General features: G+C 44.5%; 1 protein-coding gene across 4 annotated transcripts in view; it reads left to right on the top strand.

Annotated features, from left to right (window-relative positions):
* Positions 1-16,446, top strand: part of DENND4C (DENN domain containing 4C) — a 2,555,958-nt gene that overhangs the window by 1,701,477 nt on the left and 838,035 nt on the right. For all 4 annotated transcript variants that reach the window (XM_069625964.1, XM_069625963.1, XM_069625962.1 and 1 more), the window contains exon 18: positions 13,349-13,477. In XM_069625964.1, the coding sequence (XP_069482065.1) occupies positions 13,349-13,477 (129 nt within the window). The remainder of the gene's footprint in view (positions 1-13,348; positions 13,478-16,446) is intronic.

Here is a 16,446-nt window from a genome sequence, read left to right as displayed (position 1 = left end):
TCAGGGAAATGTGCGTATGCTTTTCGCCCAACACCCCTTATCAACAGAATAGTTTACATGCTACACCGGGAACAAGTAACACTTATCCTAATAGCTCCAATGTGGGCACAACAGACATGGTTTTCACACCTACAAATGATGCGTCTTTGACCTCCCATGAAACTTGCATGAACATGTCACTGAATCAAGAAACAGCACTTCACCCATGACCTCAGACATTGATCTTGGCAGCCTGCCTCCTGATGTCCTAGAAAGTGGTAATTTAAACCAAGTCCAGAGGTACATGGACATACTAAAAGCAGAATGTAAGCCAAACGCAAGACATTATTTCAACAAATGGAAACGTTTTGTGTTGTGATGCAAAGCTTGGACAATCAATCAAATTGGATGTTCACCTTCACATATAGTATCTGTTGGAAGCTGGCTAAATCTTCAATTCATTAAAAGTCCATTTAGCTGCTCTCACAGCATACACCACGTCACAAAATAAAGTTTCATGGTTGAAAGTGCCTGTAGTTAAAGCTTTCATGGAAGGTGTCGCAAAATTATACCCTTCAGTTTCTATCCCTACTACGGGCGGGGACTTAAATATTATACTTGCAAGGCTCTTTGGGGGCCCCTTTAAGGCCTATGCACAAAGTCAGTCTTAAACATCTCACTTATAAAACAGCTTTTCTTGTGGGTATTACATCTGTTAGGATTAGTGAACTACAATTCCACTGTCCGTACAAGATCCCTTTGTTATTATTCACAAAGACAAAGGGCCTCATTACACGGTAGGCGGTAACCATGGCGCTATTAGCGCCATGGTTTCTGCCGGTATTTTACCGCCTTGGTGGATGGCACAATTACCGCCCTACTCCAAGGTGAGCGGGGTGGTAATTCCCCATTCACCAAGGCACTTCGCCATTCCCACTTTTGCCCCCATAGGGCATAATGGGAATGGGGAAGGAGCTAATTACGGTACCGCAAATTGCGGTACCGTAATTAGCACCGAGGTCCCTTTGCGGCACCCTTCTTTAACGGCTGGTAAACCCTTACCGCCTACCGTGTAATGAGGCCCAAAGTGTTGCTTTGCAAACCCCATCATGTTTCTCCAAACTTAATCTCAAAGTTCCATGAGAATCAATCCATAGAACTTCTGCATTCTTCCAACACCCCACAAATGCAGCAGAAACAAGCCTTCATACTCTAGTTGCAAGGGCTGTCATGTATTACATACAGAAGACTTGAACTCTCAGAAAAACATACCTTTTTTTGTATCCGTAGCCGCAGGGAGAGAAGGTGACCCTATCTCTAAATTGTCAATTTCGAAATGGATTGTCAACTGCATCCAACTTTGCTATTCTCTTGCTAATAGAACATTGGCATTCAAGCCCAGAGCACACTCAGCTCGAGGCACCGGGGCAACTCTAACTGTCATCGCAATTGTGACCTTAGATGCCATTTGCAAAACTGCTACTTGGAGATCAGTACACAAGTTCACTCCACATTACTGTTTAGATACATTTTTTAAAGGTGATACACAGGTGGGCCAGGTGGTGTTAAAACATCTGTTTTCCGTGCTACCTTCAAATAACCCACCTCCTTCTCCAAGTATTGCTCGCTGATCTATGCAAAGTATGTGATTCTAGCAGGCCCACAAGCCTCAGAAGGCATACATTACTTAGCGTAATCGTATTTCTGATGATTGTATCCGCTTAGATTCACATGTGCCCACCATTCCTCCCCTCTTGGAGTTGAAGATTCTGCGAGGGATCGGAGTAAGGAGACAGACACAGGTAGATAGTTTGTCCAAAGGCTTTTACTTAAATAATAAAAGGGGTGGGGAAAAGGCCTCCCTATCCCCAACTCTGAGGGGATTCCTGCCTCAACAAAACTAACTAATGAGACGGTCGTCAGGATGACCAAATAAAGGTCCACTGTCCTTTGTCCAAAACCTTTTCAGACCCTCACACTTTATAAGCTCCAAAAACTACCACAAAGGAAAATAAAATGTTGTGGACTGTTTTCCTGCACCCTTTCTTCCCTGTAACGTGATCCTTATAATACCAGGGGGACAATCTCCTTCTGTCGTTTCTCCTGCCCTGTACTATAATGAATAGTACGTTCCTGGTCTTTCCTATGACTTCAGACTACATGCAGTCACCTAAACCCCATTCTCTAGTCTTTGCTAGACTTGGTTTTCTTCCTAACCAAATAATGTTTCAGAATCACTGGGATGAAGAAGAGCAGGGTACATTTATAATATGTCTGCCAAACATACCTAGTTCACTAATCTGCCAAGTATATTTTAAATGTTCCTCCAAACACTGTGACAAGGGGAAGCGGTACTTTTAATGCTTACAAGCAATTTATTTAATGGCCTGTAATGATCCTCATTTGGGTCGGGCCACTTTTGCTTCTAATGGCTGTTGGCTTGTTTCTTCCACTTTTTAGCGATCCAGAAAGTGGAATTTCTTTTAGACCCACAAGCTTGGTATATCCTTGTGTGAGGGATTGAGTGCCTGTTGCGTTTTAATCCAGACCGAATGGTCTGTTAACCTGTCAAGTACTGTCAATCCGGTTCTATGTGATTTCATCGATGGACTTTTCATCGCAGGGTTTTTTGCCGCAGATTTTTTTTGGGAAAAAAAACATCGATTATTTATTTTTTGTGGGGGGGTTACCCTCCCCTAACCCCCCAGCCGTTTAATGATTTTAATATTCCCCTAGACACACACCAAATTTATTTAATTTTTAACCCCCAAAAAAATCGGGGTTTTTTTCGCAAAAAAAAATCACGGCAAAAAAACCCTGCGATGAAAAGCCCGTCGATGAAATGACGGTATACTGTCAATCCTGCCCCCCCCACTCCCAACATCACCTGGGCGCAGAAGAAGGAGGCTTTCAAGACTTCGCCAGTAAATCACCTCTCTGGCCCTCTTACTGTTTCTGTGCTTGCGTAGTTGTAACAATTGTGGGTTTTGTCTTTTGAACCAATCAACCACTGCACCCTCTCAACCCCAGCCAGTAAATAATTTCTTGTGGGTCTTCCTACACATCTTCTCCAACAGCGTAACTGTCCATGTTGGGGTCTTTGTTGTAGGGTCTGTAAAAGGGGTCATCAGCTTTCTTGAGGCGCTGCTCGCACCAGGCGGCAAAGTCCTGGCTTTCTGCTGCTGTCATTGGCTCTCCTTGTTAGAGCCCAGTGAACTTTTCGTACGTTCGTTTGCTGCTTTCGTGGCTCTTCTTCTATGGTGTAAATGCGGTCTGTGCTCGCACTCTGTCTCCATCTCCCAAACTGGTAACATCCTACGGCAGCTTTGTCTGACTTGACCAGTAGGCTGCCTTTGAATATGCTGCACTACCGGGTACTTTTTTACCGGTTGCTCACGTCGGCTTTCACTTCTGTGCTGGCACTCCGTTATGGGACGGGCGCGTTCCACAGCCCTTGCTGCATACGCATTCCTTGTGCACAACTTCTCTCTTATCTCCTCTCCAGTCTTCTCTTCTTCCCAATTCCTCTGCTACTCCTTATTTTATTTCCACGATCTCCACATCTCTACTTGTGGAGCTTGTGCCAGCTACTACTTCCACGACCACAACTACTGCTACTTCCACAACCACCTAACTCTAGTCCTTCTTTCCTTTCATGGAAGACATTGTTGTGAGACATAGAAAAAGGACTAGAGTGTCGTTTCTGGCTTTCTGTTCTTTGCTCTTCAAGTGGTTTCCTCGTTGCAGTACAATTGTTATCTCCTCCTAGGACTTTTAGAATAGTCTGTCCCATTCACTTCAGAGTATCTAATTTGGTAGGTTGCATGAGGTTTGAAGTGGATTTTCAGAACTGGGGTATTAAGCAGGGGGCAGTAGCCCTTAAACACTGGAACGCCCTACCGCTCGCCATTAAAAAATGAGGAAACCTTCACGGGCTTTAAAAAACAGGTAAAAACTTGGCTATTCAATCTCTACCAATAACAAAAACCTTCACAGCACTTGTAAATAGTTCTGTATGTTCTGTGCATTTAGCCCAATTTGTGTCTCACCTGGTATACTGCGCTCAGCCCAATTTGTACCCCATCTGGGAATACTGCATTTAGCCTAATTTGTGTCTCACCTGGTATACTGCACTCAGCCCAATGTGTACCCCATCTGGGAATACTGCATTTAGCCTAATTTGTACCCTACCTGGGAATACTGCATTTAGCCTAATTTGTGTCTCACCTGGTATACTGCACTCAGCCCAATGTGTACCTCACCTGGGAATACTGCATTTAGCCTAATTTGTACCCTACCTGGGAATACTGTATTTAGCCAAATTTGTGTCTCACCTGGATTTATTGCACCTAGCCTATTGCTGCCTCATTTGTGTTAACTGCACTCAGCCTGGCCATGCCACACCCACCTGCAACTACTGCATTTACCTTATTGGTGCTTTGCATGTGACAACCGCATTTAGCTTAAGTTTTATGCCCCACTTGAGATTATTGCGCCTAGTCTAGCTGCTCCCTGCTTGGGACATCTGCTTCCAGCCCATGCTCAGACCCGCCTTAGGACTATACTAGTTCCATACCCTTATGGTGACTGAACTTACTCCCGCCTACCCCCTGGCTATTCCCAACCATTGCCCACCGTGACTGACTAAATTAGCCTAGCTTCACCTCACCCCTCTTCAGTGTTCTCAGCCATGATAGGTTGGATAGTGTTAATCATGTTCCCCTTCTGCCTTGTTCAAGCTGACACCCCCTGCATTAATAACTACTTCCTCACCCTCAGTAACGGCCTCACCAAATTGGCCTGCCCGAGACACCACCCAATCCCTTGCCCCACTCGCTTCCTCCCAGTCACACCCCCCTTCCCGTGCTTCCTCAGTCAGACTCTCAGCCCCAAGGACCGCTGCACAATAAACGAGGAAGACTTCTCGACCTCCACCCTCCCTACCGACCTACACCCACTCCTCAAACTATCAGTCAATGATAAAACATATCCCGTCTCGGGGATTGTGAGAACGTCCCACCTAAGAGCACGCACTAAATTACCATACTACAATCACACCCCTATGACCCTACTATCCAGACCACCCAAACCCATGGCCCCCAAAACAAACAAAAAGCGAACTCACCTTATAGCAACAAACACCTCGAGAAATCCCATGGAGCCCAGCAACTTATCAATTAAGAATGCATCCATAAAGGATACCAAATCTCTCGTTTGTCTCAAAAAGGCACTTATCAACGCCTGCTCCTTAGGAGCCCACGCCATAGAAATACGCAATCTTATCACCGAACTTGACTTAGATCTGTTAATAATCACAGAAACTTGGCTACACCAAGCTTCTTGTCCCCTGTTAGCACTGGCCATCCCACCAGACTACACTATTCTCAGAGCTGATAGAACCACCTCCCCAGGAGGTGGTGTTGCTATCATAACTAAAAACACTCTCAAAATAAGATCAAGTTTTATTGAAATAATCGCAGGATATGAACTACTGCTTGCTAAACTAGCCATGAATGAAAACACCACAATCAACATGGTGGTTATCTACAGAACTCCTAGCACCAATAGCCACCCAGAAACAGACATCCCACTATTACTGGCGCCCCATCCTTAAACCTAAAACGAAATGCATCATCATTGGTGACTTGAATCTTGGCTTCAATGATGACCAAGACACTAAAGCAACCTCCCTTCTCCTGGCACTTAGACATGAACTTCTGCCAACACATCAATGTCCCCACACACAAAAAGGGTAGAACCCTGGATTGGATCCTCATCCTCAACCCCAAAATCACTATAGGCCCAATTACCCCACTCAGCTGGACAGACCACTCTTGCATAGAATTCACTACCACCAGTGACGATCCCTGCCCGCCTAAGGACAAAATTATGGATACCATTGAAAGTAGAAATCCTGAAAAACTCACAGTAGAGAATCTTGACCCCACTCTGAATAAAATTCTAGAAACCCACTCAAACATTAGTAACGATCCTACTACCATCGCAGAGTATTACCACAAATGCCTCTCCACAGCGATTGATACAATGGCGCCAGTCACTACCAAACTAAGACATGTTAATAAAAAAATCTAACTTCTGGTTCAACGAAGAACTAGTCACCCTAAGAAGGAAAAAACGCTCTCTCGAACAGGCCCATAGTAAACACCAGTTCCCTGATTCGGCCAAAGCCTTCAAAGATGTTAATACCATCTACAAAACAACTATCATTGCCCACAAAGCCAACGCCTACAATGCTCGCATCAGTAATGTAGCATCAGATTCCAAAGAGCTCTTCTCTATACTCAGAGAACTTGAAAACCCCTTACCCACTAATACACCCACCAACGCAAGTAAAGAATGGTGTACTACCTTACAAGATGCACTTGCCTCCAAAATTGCTATGTTGCAGAATAAAATCACCACCAAATACTACTCTAGCAGATAAAAACTCCCCCACCCCTAACCCCGTGGTCTCCTCCAGTGGCAACACCAACCCCCCCTTCCAATTCACACCCGTCACCCAAGATCTTGTGTTCGACACCATCTCCAAACTAAAAGCGTCCAATGGCAAAGGGGACTCCGTCCCAGCCAAACTAGTCAAAGCCTGTGCCTCTACCTTGACCCTTACCATCACCAAATTTGTCGAACGCTTCCTTCAATTCCAACATAGTTCCAACCTGCATCAAAGAAGCCTGGGTTACCCCGCTTCTAAAAAAAACAAACAAACGGTGCCGTTCCTACTTAAAATCATTGACAAAATAGCCTACAACCAAATCCAAACCCATCTGGAATCTAATCAGCTTCTCAGCACCAGACAATCGGGCTTTAGGCCTAACCACAGCACGGAAACAGCCCTCTTGGACCTCAAAATTCAGATGGATGCTATCAGAGATTCTGGGAAACTCTGAATTCTCCTGCTGTTGGACCTCTCTGCTGCATTTGACCTGGTGGACCATGACAAACTCTGCACCTCACTCGCCAGAGAGTTTAACTTCTCCAGCGAAGCCACTGCATGGGTGAAATCTTTCCTAACCGACCGCACCTACAGAGTGTCCATAGGGAAAGATGCAGCCAACCCCATACTAGTCCCCATAGGAGTGCCCCAAGGCTCTTGTCTATCCCCTACACTGTACAACGTGTACACCAAACTCCTGTTCTCAGCACTAGACGATATCGGTGTCATATACACAAATTTTGCGGATGACACCCAGATCCTCATACCTCTCACAGGTAACTACGACCAGGACACTGCAACTATCAATAAAATATACGTCATCATACAAAATTGGATGGCTTTAAATAGCCTCTGTCTCAACGATGAGAAGACAGAAGTCATCATCGTAGGATCTCCAGCCAAAATAGCAATCTTCCACCCTGAATACTCTACCATCAACATCGATGGTACTGCTATTCCCGTGCTGAAGCAAGTCAAAACACTGGGAGTGTACATTGATGCCTGCCTTACTATGACTAAACAGATTAACGTGCTCGCCTCCTCCACGGCTTACACCTCCAAACTCATTGCGCTCAGCCGACAATTCCTGACTCCAACAAATTGCCTCACCTTAGCTAGAGCCCTGGTTCTATCGAAATTGGATTATTGCAATGTACTATTACTAGGCACGTCCAATACCAACCTAGCTAAAATGCAACTATTGCAAAACAAAGTCCTCAGAGCAGCTCTAGGTATAAAAAAATCAGACCATATCTCCAAGACTAGAAAGGACGCTCATTGGCTGCCTATCAAAGCCAGATTCATCTTTAAAACATTATGTATCGCACATTAATGCCTGACTAGAAAAGGACCTATCTATCTTAACAACACTCTTTACCCAAAAGATGACAGGAGATCACTAAAATGTAACGACAAACTCCTTCTGGCTCCTCCCCGCTTCAAATCCACTAGAGCGGGGGGGGGGGGGTAGCAGCTTCACCACTCTAGCCCCAAACACTGGAACACCCTACCTATTAATATAAAAATAGAATCCTCCTTCACGGCTTACAAGAAACTGCTAAAAACCTGGTTATTCAACCAATATTAGCACCTAAGGACAGGTGTCCGTACTGAAGTATTTTGTTAGTGAATATTTGTAAACTGTATTTCTGCACCACCTATCCAAAAATGTAATGTAAGCAATGTAACAATGTATTATTAATTCCTAAGCCGTCTTGTAACCACGCCGAGACACCCGAGGTTCTGGGCGTGTAACAAATAAATAAAATAAATAAAAATAAATAGTATGTATACTACTTTGCATTGTAAATAACCATGTTTTTCACTTTTATACCTTGTTGTTAATTTCCTATGAACTCCAAACTGTAATTACGCCACAATGGCCTATTGAATGTATGTATTATTAAGCTGTCTGTAACCTCGCCGTGATATCTAATGGTTTGGACGTGTAACAAATGCAATAAATAAAGGAAGCTTAAGTTGGTCATAAGGGACGTAACCCCTGGGTTTGTCATAATTCTTCGGTAAATCATAGATGTTTTTCACGCATCATCATAACTTACCTAGTCTCCATGCGTACACTTTACGCTCCCTCATGTCAGAAACAAATGATATTGGCGTGTGCAGGATCATGAGTACAGTAGACGTCACACTAGGAATAATATTACAAACACACCCAGTCGACGTCCCTTTTCGAATTTCGAAAGCATGTGCAATACCATGTGCCTACCACAGATTAATTCTAAACCTTCACAACCATCACCTCTTTTGTTTCGCTTAGTCATCCTGAGTGGGATGGGTATGCCCAGACGTGGGTCCCGTGCCTGCTGGGCCTAGAGACTCAAGCTACTCCTCACTGATGAGGCCCATTGAGGCTGAAACATGTCTGGGGATGCACCTGGTCTCATGCAAAAGGGATATGACCAAGCATTTTGGGCTGGACTGCCTCTTTGGGGTTGGACCAAGCCTGATTTGCAAATGGTCTTTCCCCTTTTTAATGGCTTGGCAGGCGAAGAACGATGGTCTGGAGGGTTGCCCAGAGCAATGCCAGAGGTTAAGATTAATTCTAAACCTTCCAGCCAACGCCTCTGTTGTTTTGCTCACTCTGTTATTATATAGTATGGCATCAATCCCGCTGTGGGTTTGTTCACGATTCGCCAACCAGGCAAGCGATCTAACAGATCTTTCTAGTTCTATATGCTTCCTATTCAGGGCAGGTTTGTCTAAAAACGTAACTTGCCTTTCTGCCATCTCATTGAATTGATAGAGCTTTGTGGGCCCCAGTGCGGACATTTCCCTTACCATTCGTTCAAGTTGTTCCCATTGTAGTTTTGTCAGTTCCTTATCAAGGAATGGCAATCTAATGTTGATCAAGGATTGGCAATCTATTTTCCTAACAAGGCTGGCCGTACCGCCTATCTGCACATAAAAATGCAACCTTGACTCTAACATTCCCTCTGTCCTCATCCTCCTCGATCTCTCTTCTGCCTTCGACACAGTCAACCATACCATCATGCTCAACCGTCTCTGTGAAAACCTGGGTATCACTGATCAGGCTCTGGCCTGGCTGACCTCTTTCCTCTCAGATTGACCCTCCCAGGTCCAACTTGGGTCCTTCCTTTCATCTATCTTCCTCTCTACCTGTGGTGTTACCCAGGGGTCTAACCTCTCACCCTGGCTTTGCAACCAATACCTGGCAACTCTCGCCCACTGCATTACCATTTTCTGCTCAAATTTCCAGTGCTACGCTGACGACACTCAACTCATTTTCAGGCTGCCCTCTGCCACCTCCTCTCCCATCTCTGATTGCCTAACTGCCATTCAAGATTGGTGTGCCGCCAATGATCTTTGTCTGAATGCCAGCAAGACGGAGATCCTCCTCCTCAGCACCCCTTCACCATCCTTTCCCCTCACTCTCTGGCCGGCCTCCCTTGGCCCTCCTCCTACCCCCACCTGCGAGGCTAAGAACCTCAGGGTCATCTTTGACTCCACCCTTTCCTTCTCCGCTCACATCTCTGAGGTCTCTAAAAAGTCAAATTTCCGACTGCACCTCCTCAGAGGTACTCTGCCTTTCCTCTCCTTCCCCCAGAAGCTAATGGTATCTCAAGCTCTGGTTCTCTCTAGCTTGGACTATTGTAACTGCCTCTTTCTAAATCTACCTGCCTCTACTCTCCGCCCTCTGCAACTAATCCAGAACAGGACTGCAAGACTTGTCCTTGGCCTCAAGCCATGGGATCGTATCTCTCCAGCTCTGAAATCTCTCCACTGGCTCCCAGTGGATGCAAGGATTAAATTCAAAGCCCTCTGCATTGTCCACAAGGCTTTCTGAGGCCTGGGTCCAAAATACCTTCAGCTATCCCTCCGCAAATACCTTCCCTCTCGAGCTCTTCGCTCCTCTACCTCCAACTCACTCAGGTTCAGTCGTTTTTCTAAGAAACGAGCTGGGGGTAGATCTCTGTCTTCGGCTGGGGCCTCCCTCTGGAACAGCCTCCCTGACACTCTAAAACTTGAGGAGAACCATCTCCCGTTCCGGAAGCACCTCAAGACCTTCCTCTTTTCTTCTGCCTTTGCTCCCCCTCTCCCCTGCTGATCTGTTCTCTCTTGGCACCGTGCACCTGGCCACCCTCTGTCTTTTGGGCCCAGGTACCTGCTCATCCTGCCACCCTCCCGCACTGCCTCTGGGCCACCCCTTACACTGGGGTCTGTATCTGTACCCATACAGCCCCCCCCTTTTTCTTCCTGCACTTATCGGACCTACCCTGTCTGATGCCTTAAACCTAGCACTTGCAAATTGCTGGCTGCATTACCACTGTTTGTTTCCTTTATTATTTATTGATTGTTATTCATCTGTTTCTCCTCTGCTTCGCACTTTCCACCTCTCCCCCCTTCCATGCACTTTTCCCCTCTCCCATGCACGTGCGCGTTCTCAATGTCACTGGGCCTAGTAAGATCGCTGTTTTGTTCTCCCCTGTTCCCCTCCCCTCCCTTGCCGCGCTCTGAAACACTCGTGTACGAGCGTGATAGAAATAAAATATCAATCAATGTTCATTGGGCTTAATCTTTGTAAGTCACCCATGTATTGTCCCATGTGACTCTGTTTACTCCCACCCCAAACTTTACATGTTTTAAATAATATGCTGGTATCTTTTTAATTCTGTGTAATAATACCCAAAGTACGTATTTGAACTGATAGTTTAGTATGGGTAGCTTTATTAAAGAATATATTTTTCAGTTTATCAGAGTATTGATATATGATATGGCATTTATAACGCACCTATACACAAGTGTTTCAAGGCGCAAAAAGGCAAGGGAGGGGAAACGGAGGACAAAAAAACAACGATCTTACTAGGCCTAGTGACATTGAGATCCTGCAAGTGCAGGGGAGCGGGGAGGGGAGAAGTGGCAGGGGGGGGCGGGATTGGGAGGATGGACAATGCAGGACAAGGAATCAAATCAACAAGTACTGCAGCCAACAGGTGGCTAGTGCGGGTGTTATAAGTGCATACAAAGGTTGTCTGATGAGTGCAAGAAAGGAGACTGTAGGTTTACAGATACAGACCACAAGTCCTGGAGTGCCAGGAGGCAGTGCGGGTATGCAGCTGGACAGGCAAGGGACCGGGCCGAATTCAGAGGGTAGCCAGGTAACCAGTGAATGTATCAGACAGGAGATCAGCAGAGGAGAGGAAGAGAGAAGGCAGAAGCAAAGAGGAAGGTCTTAAGGTGCGTCTGGAATCGTAGATGGTTCTGCTCAAGTTTCAGAGAGGCAGGGAGACTGTTCCAAAGGGAGCCACCAGCCGAGGAAAGAGATCTGCCCCCAACTCGTTGCTTGGAGAAGCGACTGACCCTTAGGTAGTTGGAGGTGGAGGAGCGAAGAGCTCGATTAGGAAGATATTTCCGTAGAGTGAGTTGGAGGTATTGCAACTGTATTTCTAGAGTTGTGTGTGGACTAATTGTACCTCTGTGTCGAAGTACTTCCCCCCCCCCCCCCCCTACCTGAGATTTAAGCTGTGTCGCTATGACCATGTTACCTACACTGAGAGATTTGGCTTACCTTTGTCAGTTGTGTTAGACTTCACCCAAAGGTTAGTGGTTGTAGCATCCTCAACGGAGGGTGGTACAAAAATGTGTTAACATACGTACATTGTTGCTTAAATCGACGCAGCAGTAAAAACAAACTTAATTTTTGTTTTGCTTGCACCCCCTTCCTTTTCAGGTTCCTAAAACAGAAGGGGGTGGGCGGCTCTGCAAAAAAGCGGAGCACCAACAATGTACTTGTGTAAGGTGACCCGGACCATTAGACAATCTGCGCAGGCTTCACAAATAATTTATTTCAATATTTTATAGAGCTAAAATACTGTCTTTCGAGGGGATTGGGTCCTCCGACATATTCCATATCTTTGACAGTAATCACCGCAGCTGTGCTGCGGTGATTACTGTCAAAGATATGGAATACATCGTCGGACCATCCCATCGAAAGAAGGTTAACCAGGTAAGAGAATAACTTGTTCTTCTGCAACTTTGGTGCTCTTTAAGCCTAAAGTAATGCTAATGACTTTTGAGTTGAATTAAGGACATTCCTGTGTAGTCAGTTAGCCGTACTGCAGAGTTCTTATAAGGTTTTGGAACAGGATCTCGGATCAGTAACTTCTAGTGAACGAGATGGTTGTTCGATGATTTTACAAACAGGCCCTAAGGTCTTAAAGGAAGTATAGAGACTTTCTTGCATGACACTGCAACCAGTTAGGATGTCTAATCTGAAATGCCCACTCTCAGCATGTGCTTCCTTTGGAGCAGGCACACCCACAGCGCAGGCACCCTCGTAGCAAAGGCACCCCATCACAGTAGATACAACTGCTCTTCCCTGTCAACAACTCTTAAGGACTCCCTCCTTTATCCCCTTCTCTCTTCGGGAGTGCTCATTTGCTGCATGCTCTCTGTGGCAGATATGCTCATTTCAGAGTTTAACTCATTTGAGATATTCCCTCTTCTCCTTCCCTTGCTGTGCAAACACTCACTCGCAGCAAACTTCCATGGACAGAGAAGGTGCAAAAGATTGATTGCGAGTGTATGTCACTCTATTTTAACATTGATCACATTTCTGAATGCTACCTGGATTTGTGGTGGGCAAACGTAGCCCTGAAATTAGGTCATTGCACACGCTAAAGGCATTATTTCTGGTACTTGGTTAGGACAGCTGCTTTATTATTTTGATTGTTGCCTGACAGTGTTCCTATGTGGATGTAACAATTTGCTGATGATGGCAGGTGTAAACGAGCATGCCTCTACTGGATTTATCACCTTTTAAATGATGCTTAAAAATGCATCTTTAGGATATTGAAGGTTTGCATTAGACATCTACCTTTCCACCATGTTTTCTTGAAGCCTCATTTGAATGCTGTTCTTTTATGTTGCCAGGTATGCTACAGAGTTGTAATGCAGCTGTGTGGACTTTGGGGCAACCCAGTTTTGGCAGTGAGAGTCTTGTTTGAAATGAAAAAAGCAGGAGTACAGCCGAATGCGATCACCTATGGTTATTACAACAAGGTGAGTAGAACATTCCAACCGAATGAGTGTTCTTCTTTGGTTCTTATTTTGCTGCTTTTTGTTATTTCTGCATTGGTTAATTTTAATTGCTACACCATTATGTGTTGACAGTCTGTACGTATAGGCTTTTAAAGTTCCCGCACTCTAGATGACCCTCCTTTAGCAAAATATTAATAATGATTTGTTATTTACATAGCGCTTTTCGCTAAAGCGCTGTTCATAGAATATTTACATACAGTTATGGGCACAGACACGGACAGTCGCAGTGCACTTGGCTCATTTAAACCAGTCATCATCCTGCCTCAAATAACCGAGACAATACAATGTGTTGTGAATTCATAAATAGGCTGCAGGTTTTATTCGCATGAAATTGGATTCATTTTACAGCTAGTGCTTGTATTCCTTTCATCTTAGTCCATAGAGTGCTGTGCCGGGATGTTGCCCATCTTTCACAAAAGCCCTCACTGTGCTGATTCTTTCAATAACCTTGCCTCTTTCTTGCTGCTTCACCCTCTTTATCATAGACATTACTGGTTTACCATGAATTGTTCGAATTAGAAATGTCAGAGGGAGAAAGAAATTCGTTATTTTACCAAAAATAACTTTTTGCTTTTTTTTCCCATGGACATTTTGTGCAACCCGCTTCCACACCCTTACTTACCTTTGGGCGGGAAACACTTTGATGTGTGCCGCCGACTCTGCCATCCCTCTGCCATGCCGCAGGGTCCTTTTTTTTCTTTTTCTTTTCTTGCAACTTTCTTATTAGGTTGCAGGGACACACCCGCAACTCCCGATGCAGTTGTAGTGAACATTCCCCCGCACCCCTTACTATAATCCCATCGAATGGTAGATTTTCTCTAAATGTTCGGTTGTTTGAAATTTTCGTTCAGCAGTAATTCAAACAAATCTACCATTCGCTTTTTATTTTTCAAATTGTACTTGTTCTTCTCGGCCACTATGTAACTCTGCTGCGACATAACCAAATCATTAGCTTCCTCAGACCCTCTCTCTGGTCTGGCTAAACTGGGTTGGTTTGGTTGCCGGTTCTTTTGTTCCACTCTTGCAGCATCTTCCAGGAAGAAGCTTAATCGCCACTTAAGTATGGCCAAAGCTCCATTTGCCCGTTGTCCTAGTCTTTCTTTGTTTATTGCCCCAAACATTACACCTTGCCCTTGCCGACCAAGCAATGCCATGAAAGTAGGTTTTTGTGGTCGCCTTCCCTTTTGGTTTCACGTTTTTCATGTTTCATAGATGCAGGGCTAGCATTTCAGCAAAGTCATATAAGCCCTATGTGGAACCTGTGCGGCAGTCCATATTTTGAACAACTGCTTCGAGGCTTAGTATTGGCATGTATATGTCCAAACCATCCTCATCAGTAATTTTGAATATTTCTATATGTAATGATCATTATGTTTTGTTTGAAATGTGTTTATTGAATTTTGAATAAAACATGTCAACAACAATAGAACTTGCTTTCTTACCCATTTCCCTCCTTGTCCTCCCCCCTCACGTCCTGCCTCATTCCTCCCTGGTATCTGTTTCCCTACTCCCTCCTCCTGCCCCCTAGCCCCCTTTCCAACTCAAAGTGCACAATTGTATCTAGTCATTGCATGTTGTGAGTCAGTTCCATTACTCTACACCTTAGGTTCTGAAAAGTGTCCATGGGTTGTGCTATACCCTATCACAATGCTCTCGTCTTTCTTCCTTCATGGGGGAAGATCATCTGGTGACGTTTGGAGATCGTTCAGGCGGGTGCCCCACTGCAATTCCAGGGCTTCAGAGTCCTTCTCTTTACTCTGTTCTCTCACTATGGCATTTTCCATTGCAGCCCCCTTCAGTATATCTTGAGCATTGTTGCAGTAGAGGGCCTTTAGGACTTTTCCATGCTATAGCCATACAGCGTTTCGCTAGAACCAATACAAAACCGATCTGTTTGGGTGTTTCCTCTCTTTTCTTTTGCCCCTGGGTGCAAGCCCAGTAAGCATACTCGAGGTGTACATTTCAGCTGCCTTCCCAATAGAGGATTGACCATCTCGATCACGCCTTGCCAATAACATTCAATGTATGGACTTACCCAGACCATGTGCCAAAAGTCTGCAGACCCACCCTTGCATCTCGGCAAGTGTGCAGGGTCTTTGTGTCTATCATATGTAACTTGTGTGGCGTCATGTATACTTGTGTACAATGTTAAATTGAATTAGCTTGAAGCAAGCATTTCAATGATAATTTATTTTTTAATATGCTTGTTTCAAACAAAAATAATGTTTTGAGGCATTAAATTTACCCATCTCAAACTAGATCCCCAAATGGCAGGAAACACCTCACGGCAGGCTAATTGCTATGGGGAATTTAATGTTAATTCATTTTGTGAACGTGTGTGTTTTTTGCATAACTATCGTAACAAAATGTGTTTGAAAAGAGGCACAGGGCAAAATCAACCGTTCAGTCACTAACGAGGTAAATCTGCTACTGACTTTCATTGGGTACACACAGTTCAACACAAAATCAGTCCATTGCACGGAGGAACGTCCCCTTTAAATGGTCACTATATAGTGCATATGTTAGATTTGGAAGTGAAAAGTTGAGTCTCACCATTTTATTTGTGAAATTTTGTAAATAAATAATTCTTAGCTTAATCATTTTATGTAAAAATATTTCTAAAGCATAATGTTTGACAGAAATGGGCCCACTTGCGCTGGTACTCCCTAAATGTTAGTGATCACATAGATCTTAAATTAGTTTTCTTCATAAAAAAATTATGCATGCCTGTACACACTCTGCAAATAAGTATAAGGATATATGAAAGCCTTAGTCCTATTTTTCCATTATTTAATGCACAATTACCAAGATGTGATGGTAGGCAAACCCACCCAACTGGACCGTCAGGTGACATTTACCACCTTTTTTGTGCTTTTTCAATCCTAGATGACCAAAGCATACCAAAAATTCAACCTTTAAATAATGCACTG

Source organism: Ambystoma mexicanum, chromosome 6p (assembly GCF_040938575.1).
Source record: "Ambystoma mexicanum isolate Mex_15411 chromosome 6p, UKY_AmexF1_1, whole genome shotgun sequence".
In the NCBI taxonomy this organism is placed as follows: Eukaryota; Metazoa; Chordata; class Amphibia; order Caudata; family Ambystomatidae; genus Ambystoma; species Ambystoma mexicanum.
The sequence above is the reverse complement of the archived record's forward strand: the minus strand, read 5'-3'. Positions and strand labels throughout refer to the sequence as shown.